Here is a 12,438-nt window from a genome sequence, read left to right as displayed (position 1 = left end):
CTGCAGTCCTTGAAGTGTAGGTACACCCACTGTGCTGTTAGTGAGGGAGTTCCAAGATGTTGTCCCAGCGACAGTGAAGGAGCAGCGATATATTTCCAAGTCAGGGTGGTGAGTTACTTGGAGATGAACCTCCAGGTGGGTGGGCTTCCCAGGTATCTGCTGCTCTTGTCCTTCGAGATAGGAGCGGTTGTGGGTTTGGAAGGTGCTGTCTTCGGAACCTTGGTGAGTTCCTGCAGTGCATCTTGTAGATGGTACACACGGCTGCTACTATTCACCGGTGGTGGAGGGTTTGAATGTCTGTGAAAGGAGGAGCAATCAAGCGCGCTGCTTTGTACTGGATGGTATTGAGCTTCTTGAGAGTTGTGGGAGCTGCACTCATCCAGGTAAGTGGAGAGTTTCCATTATACTCTTGACTTGTGACTTGTAGATGGTGGACAGGCTTTGGGGGGGTCAGAGGTGAGTTACTCGCTGTAAGATTCCTGCCTTACCTCCACTGGCGGCCACAGTGTGAGTGGTCACACATTTGGTGGCTCCCACTCATGGCAGTGTTTTTGGACCATTTCCCTGGATAACAGGCGGATTTATTAAGGAAAAAAAGTGCAGGAATGGTGGAAGGAGAGGGTGTCCCACCGGTGGATGGATTCGTGGACCAGAAGTGGTTTTAAAAGAAAGGAGCAGTTGTAGCAAGAAGCTGGACGTGCGACACAGGGGAAGATGGCGGAGGGTCAGGGATCGCCCCTACCGTTTCAGTGGTAGATGGAGCAGCTGATGGGCTTCCTGATCGAGAAGTTCACTCAGCAAAGGAAGGAGACATTGGAGGGTTTGGCAAGGACGGGGGACCCGATTAAGGTGGGGATCAACCCGCTGGAAACAAGGCTGGAGGCTCAGAACCAGGCGATCCAGAGGGTGGAGGGGCGGTGGGGGAGCACGAGGAGTAGCTCACCTCGATGGTGCCAAGTTGGGGGTGATGCGCGATACTCAGAGGCAGCTGCAGGACAAGGTGGAGGATTTGGAGAACCGATCCCTGAGGCAAAACCTGAGGATCGTGGGGCTGCCGGAGGGCAGTGAGGGAGCGGATCTGGGCTCATATGTGGCCAGGGTGTTGGAGAATTTGATGGGAGAGAGGTCCTTTGAACGGCCCTCGGAGGTGGATTGGGTGCACAGGGCGCTGATGAGGAAGCAGCAGGGTAACGAACCGCCCAGGGCCATGGTGGTGAGGTGGCACCGTGTTTTTTTTATTAAATATTTTATTGAACATTTTTGGTCAACCATCACAGTACATTGTGCATCCTTTACACAATATTATAACAACACAAATAACAATGACCTATTTTATAAACAGAAAATGAATAAATAATAAATAACAAAAATGAAAACTAACCCTAATTGGCAACTGCCTTATCACAAGTAACACTCTCCAAAAATATAATTTAACAGTCCAATATATAATTATCTGTAGCAACGACCTATACATATTATACAGTATATATTAACAACCCTGAGAGTCCTTCTGGTTCCTCCCCCCCCCCCCCACCCCCCGATCCTGGGCTGCTGCTGCTGCCTTCTTTTTTCCATTCCATCTATCTTTCTGCGAGGTATTCGACGAACGGTTGCCACCGCCTGGTGAACCCTTGAGCCGACCCCCTTAGAACAAACTTAATCCGCTCTAGCTTTATAAACCCTGCCATGTCATTTATCCAGGTCTCCACCCCCGGGGGCTTGGCTTCTTTCCACATTAACAATATCCTGCGGCGGGCTACTAGGGACGCAAAGGCCAAAACATCGGCCTCTCTCGCCTCCTGCACTCCCGGCTCTTGTGCAACCCCAAATATAGCCAACCCCCAGCTTGGTTCGACCCGGACCCCCACTACTTTTGAAAGCACCTTTGTCACCCCCATCCAAAACCCCTGTAGTGCCGGGCATGACCAAAACATATGGGTATGATTCGCTGGGCTTCTCGAGCACCTCGCACACCTATCCTCCACCCCAAAAAATTTACTGAGCCGTGCTCCAGTCATATGCGCCCTGTGTAATACCTTAAACTGAATCAGGCTTAGCCTGGCACACGAGGACGACGAGTTTACCCTGCTTAGGGCATCTGCCCACAGCCCCTCCTCGATCTCCTCCCCCAGCTCTTCTTCCCATTTCCCTTTTAGTTCATCTACCATAGTCTCCCCTTCGTCCCTCATTTCCCTATATATATCTGACACCTTACCATCCCCCACCCATGTCTTTGAGATCACTCTGTCCTGCACCTCTTGTGTCGGGAGCTGCGGGAATTCCCTCACCTGTTGCCTCGCAAAAGCCCTCAGTTGCATATACCTGAATGCATTCCCTTGGGGCAACCCATATTTCTCGGTCAGCGCTCCCAGACTCGCGAACTTCCCATCCACAAACAGATCTTTCAGTTGCGTTATTCCTGCTCTTTGCCACATCCCATATCGCCCATCCATTCCCCCCGGGGCAAACCTATGGTTGTTTCTTATCGGGGACCCCCCCAAGGCTCCAGTCTTTCCCCTATGCCGTCTCCACTGTCCCCAAATCTTCAGTGTAGCCACCACCACCGGGCTTGTGGTGTAGTTCCTCGGTGAGAACGGCAATGGGGCTGTCACCATAGCCTGTAGGCTAGTCCCCCTACAGGACACCCTCTCTACTCTCTTCCACGCTGCTCCCTCCTCCTCTCCCATCCACTTACTCACCATTGAAATATTAGCGGCCCAATAATACTCACTTAGGCTCGGTAGTGCCAGCCCCCCCCTATCCCTGCTACGCTGTAAGAATCCCTTCCTCACTCTCGGGGTCTTCCCGGCCCACACAAAACCCATGATGCTCTTTTCAATCCTTTTAAAAAAAGCCTTTGTGATCACCACCGGGAGGCACTGAAACACAAAGAGGAATCTCGGGAGGACCACCATCTTAACCGCCTGCACCCTCCCTGCCAGTGACAGGGATACCATATCCCATCTCTTGAAATCCTCCTCCATTTGTTCCACCAACCGCGTTAAATTTAACCTATGCAATGTGCCCCAATTCTTGGCTATCTGGATCCCCAGGTAACGAAAGTCCCTTGTTACCTTCCTCAACGGTAGGTCCTCTATTTCTCTACTCTGCTCCCCTGGATGCACCGCAAACAACTCACTTTTCCCCATGTTCAATTTATACCCTGAAAAATCCCCAAACTCCCCAAGTATCCGCATTATTTCTGGCATCCCCTCCGCCGGGTCTGCCACGTATAGTAGCAAATCGTCCGCATACAAAGATGCCCGGTGTTCTTCTCCTCCTCTAAGTACTCCCCTCCACTTCTTGGAACCCCTCAACGCTATCGCCAGGGGCTCAATCGCCAGTGCAAACAATAATGGGGACAGAGGGCATCCCTGCCTTGTCCCTCTATGGAGTCGAAAATATGCAGATCCCCGTCCATTCGTGACCACGCTCGCCATCGGGGCCCTATACAACAGCTGCACCCATCTAACATACCCCTCTCCAAAACCAAATCTCCTCAACACCTCCCACAAATAATCCCACTCCACTCTATCAAATGCTTTCTCGGCATCCATCGCCACTACTATCTCCGTTTCCCCCTCTGGTGGGGGCATCATCATTACCCCTAACAGCCTCCGTATATTCGTGTTCAGCTGTCTCCCCTTCACAAACCCAGTTTGGTCCTCGTGGACCACCCCCGGGACACATTCCTCTATTCTCATTGCCATTACCTTGGCCAGGATCTTGGCATCTACATTTAGGAGGGAAATAGGTCTATAGGACCCGCATTGTAGCGGGTCCTTTTCCTTCTTTAAGAGAAGCGATATCGTTGTTTCAGACATAGTCGGGGGCAGTTGTCCCCTTTCCTTTGCCTCATTAAAGGTCCTCGTCAATACCGGGGCGAGCAAGTCCACATATTTTCTATAGAATTCGACTGGGAATCCATCCGGTCCCGGGGCCTTTCCCGCCTGCATGCTCCTAATTCCTTTCACCACTTCTTCTACCTCGATCTGTGCTCCCAGTCCCACCCTTTCCTGCTCTTCCACCTTGGGAAATTCCAGCCGATCCAAAAAGCCCATCATTCTCTCCCTCCCATCCGGGGGTTGAGCTTCATATAATTTTTTATAAAATGTCTTGAACACTCCATTCACTCTCTCCGCTCCCCGCTCCATCTCTCCTTCCTTATCCCTCACTCCCCCTATTTCCCTTGCTGCTCCCCTTTTCCTCAATTGGTGTGCCAGCAACCTGCTCGCCTTCTCCCCATATTCGTACTGTACACCCTGTGCCTTCCTCCATTGTGCCTCTGCAATTCCCGTAGTCAGCAAGTCAAATTCTACATGTAGCCTTTGCCTTTCCCTGTACAGTCCCTCCTCCGGTGCTTCCGCATATTGTCTGTCCACCCTCAAAAGTTCTTGCAGCAACCGCTCCCGTTCCTTACTCTCCTGCTTCCCTTTATGTGCCCTTATTGATATCAGCTCCCCTCTAACCACCGCCTTCAGCGCCTCCCAGACCACTCCCACCTGGACCTCCCCATTATCATTGAGTTCCAAGTACTTTTCAATGCACCCCCTCACCCTTAGACACCCCCCCTCATCTGCCATGAGTGCCATGTCCATTCTCCAGGGTGGGCGCCCTCCTGTTTCCTCCCCTATCATCAAGTCTACCCAGTGTGGAGCGTGATCCGAAATGGCTATAGCCGTATACTCCGTTCCCCTCACCTTCGGGATCAACGCCCTTCCCAGCACAAAAAAGTCTATTCGCGAGTAGACTTTATGGACATCGGAGAAAAACGAGAACTCCTTACTCCTAGGTCTGCTAAATCTCCACGGGTCTACACCTCCCATTTGCTCCATAAAATCTTTAAGTACCTTGGCTGCTGCCGGCCTCCTTCCAGTCCTGGACTTCGACCGATCCAGCCCTGGTTCCAACACCGTATTAAAATCTCCCCCCATTATCAGCTTTCCCATCTCTAGGTCCGGAATGCATCCTCGCATCCGCCTCATAAAATTGGCATCATCCCAGTTCGGGGCATATACGTTTACCAAAACCACCGTCTCCCCCTGTAGTTTGCCACTCACCATCACGTATCTGCCCCCGTTATCCGCCACTATAGTCTTTGCCTCGAACATTACCCGCTTCCCCACTAATATAGCCACCCCCCTGTTTTTCGCATCTAGCCCCGAATGGAACACCTGCCCCACCCATCCTTTGCGGAGCCTAACCTGGTCTATCAGTTTCAGGTGCGTTTCCTGTAACATAACCACATCTGCCTTAAGTTTCTTAAGGTGTGCGAGTACCCGTGCCCTCTTTCTCGGCCCGTTCAGCCCTCTCACGTTCCACGTGATCAGCCGGGTTGGGGGGCTTCCTACCCCCCCTTGTCGATTAGCCATCCCCTTTTTCCAGCTCCTCACCCGGTTCCCACGCAGCTGTATCTCCCCCAGGCGGTGCCCCCCCGCCCATCCCCTCCCATACCAGCTCCCCCCTCTCCCCAGGAGCAGCAACCCAGTAATTCCCCCCTCCCACCCCCCCCCACCCCCCCGCTCGATCCCCCGCTAGCGTAATTACTCCCCCCATGTTGCTCCCAGAAGTCAGCAAACTCTGGCCGACCTCGGCTTCCCCCCGTGACCTCGGCTCGCACCGTGCGACGCCCCCTCCTTCCTGCTTCTCTATTCCCGCCATGATTATCATAGCGTTTCTCCCTTGGCCCCGCCCCCAATGGCCAACGCCCCATCTCCTCCACCTCCCCTCCTCCCCCATCACCACCTGTGGAAGAGAGAAAAGTTACCACAAACTCCTCTTTCCCCCCTTTTTAACCCCCCTCTTCGCCCCCCACATTCGCCCCACCACTTTGTTCAAACGTTCTTTTTAATAACCCGCTCATTCCAGTTTTTCTTCCACAATAAAATTCCACGCTTCATCCACCGTCTCAAAGTAGTGGTGCCTCCCTCGATATGTGACCCACAGTCTTGCTGGTTGCAGCATTCCAAATTTTATCTTCTTTTTATGAAGCACCGCCTTGGCCCGATTAAAGCTCGTCCTCCTTCTCGCCACCTCCGCACTCCAGTCTTGATAAACGCGGATCACCGCGTTCTCCCATTTACTGCTCCGAGTTTTCTTTGCCCATCTAAGGACCATTTCTCTATCCTTAAAACGGAGGAATCTCACCACTATGGCTCTGGGAATTTCTCCTGCTCTTGGTCCTTGCGCCATCACTCGGTATGCTCCCTCCACGTCCAACGGACCCGCCGGGGCCTCCGCTCCCATTAACGAGTGCAGCATCGTGCTCACATATGCCCCGACGTCCGCTCCCTCCGCACCTTCAGGAAGACCAAGAATCCTCAAGCTGTTCCTCCTTGCGTTATTCTCCAGTGCCTCCAACCTTTCCACACATCGTTTCTGATGTGCCTCATGCATCTCCGTCTTCACCACCAGGCCCTGTATGTCGTCCTCATTCTCGGCTGCCTTTGCCTTCACGACCCGAAGCTCCCGCTCCTGGGTCTTTTGTTCCTCCTTTAGCCCTTCGATCGCCTGTAGTATCGGGGCCAACAGCTCTTTCTTCATTTCCTTTTTGAGCTCTTCCACACAGCATTTCAAGAACTCTTGTTGTTCAGGGCCCCATGTTAAACTGCCACCTTCCGACGCCATCTTGGTTTTTGCTTGCCTTCCTTGCCGCTGTTCTAAAGGATCCACTGCAATCCGGCCACTTTCTCCTCCTTTTTTCATCCGTATCCAGGGGGGATTCCCTTCTGGTTTACCGCACAGTGTTTTTAGCCGTCAAAATTGCCGTTGGGGCTCCTATCAAGAGCCCAAAAGTCCGTTTCACCGGGAGCTGCTGAAACGTGCGACTCAGCTGGTCATCGCCGCACCCGGAAGTGGCACCGTGTTTTTATAAGGAACGGATCCTGAGGTGGGCCAGGCAGATGAGGCAATGTACCTGGGAGGGCAGTGAACTTCGAGTGTACCAGGACCTGGGCACGAAACTGGCCTACAGGAAAGCGGGGTTCAACAAGGTGAAGGCTGCCCTCTTTAAGAAGGGGGTAAAATTCGGAATGCTGTACCCGGCTCGCCTCTGGGTGAGTTATAACGGCCGTGAACTTTATTTTGGGTTGCCAGAGGGACTGATAGAGTTTGTGAGAGATAATGGACTGGAAGCAGAAGGAGGACATTGGACTTTGGAGACGGTGTTCTGTTTCGTTTCTTTTGGTTTGTTTTTTCTGGGGGCCATTGTCCCCAGGGGTATTAGTGGGGGGATAGGATGCTAGGCGCCATGGGCAGTGGCGTCCAGGCTAACTGGGCGGGCTAGTTCAGTGGGGGGTGAGCAGGTGGTTAGAGTGTGAATGGGGGTTGGGATAGTTATGACCAGCGTTGCGCTGGTCAAAGAGACACAGCCTGAGTGAGTGAGACACAGACAGAGTGAGAATTTGGTAATTTGGTGCAGTGAGGTAATTCGGTGAAGAGTGGGAGAAGGTGCTTTTTCCCTACTGTTTTGTTCTCTCTCTTTGTTCGGGCCTAATTTTGGGAGCCGTTCGGAGGAGGAGGAGCAGTCTCTGTGAGTATAAAAACCTAAAGGTTACTTCCTGTTTTCCAGTTTTTCCCCCCAAAAAGTGACGTCAGAGGGAAGCTGTGATCTGATTGGCTGATAGCAAATCTGGCCCAAATTTAAAACAAACACAGCTAAACTCGTAAACTTAAATTAAACTAATTAATTAATTAGAGATGGCTAGTCAGGTGATGTGCTTGAGCTGCTTGATGTGGGAGCTGGCAGATCCCATTGCGAGCTGCAGCGACCACATCTGCAGTAAGTGTTGGCTGCTCGAAGAGCTCCGGCTCAGAGTTGATGAGCTGGAGTCTGAGCTTCAAACACTGAGGCACATCCGGGAGGGGGAGACTTACCTGGACACTGTGTTTCAGGAGGCAGTCACACCTGTCAGAGTAAGTAGTTTAAATCCTGCCAGTGGCCAGGGACAGCAGGGTGTGACTGCAAGTCAGGCAGGTAAAGGGAACCAGCAGTCAGGAACTCAGGAGCCTCAGCCCTTGACCCTGTCCAACAGGTATGAGGCACTTGCTCCCTGTGTGGATGGCAAACAGGGCTGCAGGAAGGATGAGTCAGCTGACCAAGGCACCATAGTTCAGCAGGCCATTCAAGGGGAAAGAGTAAATAGGCAAGTTGTAGTTGTAGGGGATTCTATTATCAGGGGGATAGATAGGATCCTTTGTGAGCAGGATAAAGAGTCCCGCATGGTATGTTGCCTGCCCGGTGCTAGGGTGCGGGACATCTCTGACCGGCTTGAAAGGATACTGGAGAGGGAGGGGGAGGATTCAAGTTGTTGTGGTCCATGTCAGTACCAACAACATAGGCAAGTCTAGGAAAGAGGACCTGTTTAGAGATTATAAAGAGCTCGGATTCAAATTAAAAAACAGGTCCTCAAGGGTCATAATCTCCGGATTACTGCCCGAGCCACGTGCAAATTGGCAAAGGGAGGCAAGAATAAGGGAAGTTAACACGTGGCTGAAAGAGTGGTGTGGGAAAGAGGGGTTCCTTTTCATGGGACACTGGCATCAGTTTTGGGACAGGGGGGACCTATACCGTTGGGATGGTCTCCACCTGAACCGAGCTGGGACCAGTGTTCTGGCGAAAAGAGTAAATAGGGTGGTCAATAGGACTTTAAACTAGAGATTGGAGGGGGAAGGGAAAGTCAGGGAACCAAGAGGTGAAGTAATCAGTGGGAAGCATAGCTGCTTAGGAATACAAAAAAGCACGGAAAGACAGAACTCAGGAGAGGTTACGATAGTCCCCATCCCACAAAATATGACACAGGGTATGGAAAGGCTCAGTAAACCAAGGTCCACCACACTAAGAAAACAATAAGGGATGGTCAATAGAGAATTAAAGGTGCTATATTTAAATGCGCGCAGTGTACGGAACAAGGTAGATGAGCTTGTGGCCCAGATTGTGACTGGCAGGTATGATGTGGTAGGCATCACAGAGACGTGGTTGCAGGGGGTTCAGGACTGGCATTTAAACATCCAGGGATTCACAACCTATCGAAAAGACAGAGAGGTGGGCAGAGGGGGCGGGGTTGCCTTGTTAATTAGGAATGAAATTAAATCAATAGCACTAAACGACATAGGGTCAGATGATGTGGAATCTGTGTGGGTAGAGTTGAGGAACCACAAAGGCAAAAAAACCATAATGGGAGTTATGTACAGGCCTCCTAACAGTGGTCAGGACCAGGGGCACAAAATGCACCACGAAATAGAAAGTGCATGTCAGAAAGGCAAGGCCACAGTGATCATGGGGGACTTCAATATGCAGGTGGACTGGGTAAATAATGCTGCCAGTGGACCCAAGGAAAGGGAATTCATTGAGTGTTTACAGGAGAGCTTTTTGGAACAGCTTGTGATGGAGCCCACGAGGGAACAGGCCATTCTGGACTTAGTGTTATATAATGAGCCAGACTTGATTAAAGATCTTAAAGTAAGGGAACACTTAGGAGGCAGTGATCATAATATGGTAGAATTCAATCTCAAATTTGAAAGAAAGAAGGTAGAATCAGATGTAAAGGTGTTACAGTTAAATAAAGGTAACTACAGGGGCATGAGGGAGGAACTGACGAAAATCGACTGGGAGCGGAGCCTCGTGGGAAAGACAGAACAGCAATGGCAGGAGTTCCTGGGAGTAATTGAGGACACAGTACAGAGGTTCATCCCAAAGAAAAGAAAGGTTATCAGAGGGGGGATTAGGCAGCCATGGCTGACAAAGGAAGTTAGGGAATGCATCAAAGCAAAAGAGAAAGCCTATAATGCGGCAAAGAGTAGTGGGAAGTCAGAAGATTGGGAAGGCTACAAAAACAAACAGAGGATAACAAAGAGAGAAATAAGGAAAGAGAGGATCAAATATGTATGAAGGTAGGCTAGCCAGTAACATTAGGAATGATAGTAAAAGTTTCTTTAAATACATTAAAAACAAACGGGAGGCAAAAGTAGACATTGGGCCGCTCCAAAATGACGCTGGTAATCTAGTGATGGGAGACAAGGAAATAGCTGAGGAACTAAATAAGTACTTTGCGTCAGTCTTCACAGTAGAAGACATGAGTAATTTCCCAACAATTCAGGAGAGTCAGGGGGCAGAGTTGAATATGGTAGCCATCACAAAGGTGGCCTCAAGGATCACGGATTGTGTGCCGGGGGTGATTGGGGAGGACCAGACGGGGTTCGTTAAGGGGAGGCATCTGTCGGCCAACATCAGGAGGTTACTGACCAATATAATGATGCCTCCGGAGGGACAAAGTGTGGAGGTGGTGGTCGCCATGGATGTGGAGAAGGCCTTCGATTGGGTGAATGGGATTATTTGTGGGAGGTTCTGTGCGGTTTAGGTTCGGTCAGGGGTTTGTGGACTGGGTCCGGTTATTGTACCAGGCACCGGTGACGAGTGTTCGGACAAACCAGGTGAGTTTGGAATATTTCAGTCTGCACCGGGGGACGAGGCAGGAGTGTCCACTCTCCCCATTGCTCTTTGCCTTTGCTATAGAGCCACTGGCAATGGCGCTGAGAGTGTCAAGGGATTGGCAGGGAATAGTACAGGGGGATGGAGCATAGGGTCTCGCTGTACGCGGATGACTTGCTGCTTTATATTTTGAACTTGTTGGAAGGTATTGGGGGGGGGGGGGATTACGAGCATTTTGGAGGAATTTGCCCGGTTCTCGGGGTATAAATTGAACATGGGGAAGAGCGAGGTTTTTCCGATCCAGGCGAGGGGGCAGGAGAAGGGGCTGGGGGAGTTGCCGTTTCAGATGGTGGGGGGAACTTTCGGCACTTGGGCAATCAGGTGGCGCGGGTGTGGGAGCAGCTGCACAAGCTGAATTTGGCTCGGCTGGTGGAACAGATGAAGGGAGATTTTAGGAGGTGGAATGTGCTCCTGTTGTCACTGGTGGGGCGGGTACAATCAGTGAAGATGACAGTCCTCCCGAGGTTCTTGTTTGTGCTCCAGAACCTCCACATTTCCACTCCTTAGGCTTTTTATAGGAGGGTGAACGCGGTGATTTCAGTGTTTGTTTGGGAGGGTAAAGCCCCGCGGGTGAAAAAGGTTCTGCTGGAGCGGGGTTGGTGCGAGGCTTGAGCGGGGCTGGAACGGGGCTGGAGCGGGGCTGGAGCGGGGCTGGAGCGGGACTGGAGCGGGGTTGGTGTGGGGCTGGTGGGGGGCTGGTGGGGGGCTGGAGCGGGGCTGGAGCGGGGCTGGAGCGGGGCTGGAGCGGGGCTGGAGCGGGGTTGGTGCGGGGCTGGAGTGGGGCTGGAGCGGGGCTGGAGCGGGGTTGGTGCGGGGCTGGAGCGGGGTTGGTGCGGGGCTGGAGCGGGGCTGGAACGGGGCTGGAGCGGGGTTGGTGCGGGGCTGGAGCGGGGCTGGAACGGGGCTGGAGCGGGGTTGGTGCGGGGCTGGAGCGAGGCTGGAACGGGGCTGGAGCGGGGTTGGTGCGGGGCTGGAGCGGGGCTGGAGTGGGGCTGGAGCGGGGTTGGTGAGGGGCTGGAACGGGGCTGGAGCGGGGTTGGTGCGGGGTTGGTGAGGGGCTGGAGCGGGGCTGGAGCGGGGTTGGTGCAGGGCTGGAGCGGGGCTGGAACGGGGCTGGAGCGGGGCTGGTGCGGGGCTGGAGCGGGGTTGGAGCGGGGTTGGTGCGGGGTTGGTGCGGGGCTGGAGCGAGGTTGGTGCGGAGCTGGAGCGGGGCTAGAACGGGGCTGGAGCGGGGCTGGAACGGGGCTGGAACGGGGCTGGAGCGGGGCTGGTGCGGGGCTGGTGCGGGGCTGGAGCGAGGTTGGTGCGGAGCTGGAGCGGGGCTAGAACGGGGCTGGAGCGGGGCTGGAACGGGGCTGGAACGGGGCTGGAGCGGGGCTGGTGCGGGGCTGGTGCGGGGCTGGAGCGAGGCTGGAGCGGGGCTGGAGCGGGGCTGGAGCGGGGCTGGAACGGGGCTGGAGCGGGGTTGGTGCGGGGTTGGAGCGGGGCTGGAGCGGGGTTGGTGCGGGGTTGGAGCGGGGCTGGAGCGGGGTTGGTGCGGGGCTGGAGCGGGGTTGGAGCGGGGCTGGAACAGGGCTGGAGCGGGGCTGGAGCGGGGCTGGAGTGGGGTTGGTGAGGGGCTGGAGCGGGGCTGGAGTGTGGCTGGAGCGGGGTTGGAGCGAGGTTGGAGCGGGGCTGGAACAGGGCTGGAGCGGTGCTGGAACGGGGCTGGAGCGGGGTTGGTGAGGGGCTGGAGCGGGGCTGGAGTGTGGCTGGAGCGGGGTTGGAGCGAGGTTGGAGCGGGGCTGGAGCGGGGCTGGAACAGGGCTGGAGCGGTGCTGGTGCGGGGCTGGAGCGGGGTTGGTGCGGGGCTGGAGCGGGGTTGGTGCGGGGCTGGAACAGGGCTGGAGCGGGGCTGGAGCGGGGTTGGAGCGGGGCTGGAGCGGGGCTGGAACAGGGCTGGAGCGGTG

General features: G+C 54.0%; 1 protein-coding gene across 1 annotated transcript in view; it reads left to right on the top strand.

Annotated features, from left to right (window-relative positions):
* LOC140387074 (uncharacterized) overlaps positions 1–12,438 on the top strand; it is a 230,434-nt gene that overhangs the window by 93,789 nt on the left and 124,207 nt on the right. The window contains 1 exon segment of the mRNA XM_072470085.1: positions 1,016–1,045. Within this exon segment, the coding sequence (XP_072326186.1) occupies positions 1,016–1,045 (30 nt within the window).

The sequence above is a fragment of the Scyliorhinus torazame genome, chromosome 12 (assembly GCF_047496885.1).
Source record: "Scyliorhinus torazame isolate Kashiwa2021f chromosome 12, sScyTor2.1, whole genome shotgun sequence".
Taxonomy (NCBI): domain Eukaryota; kingdom Metazoa; phylum Chordata; class Chondrichthyes; order Carcharhiniformes; family Scyliorhinidae; genus Scyliorhinus; species Scyliorhinus torazame.
Note: the sequence above shows the minus strand (reverse complement) of the source record. Positions and strands in the feature narration are given on the sequence as shown.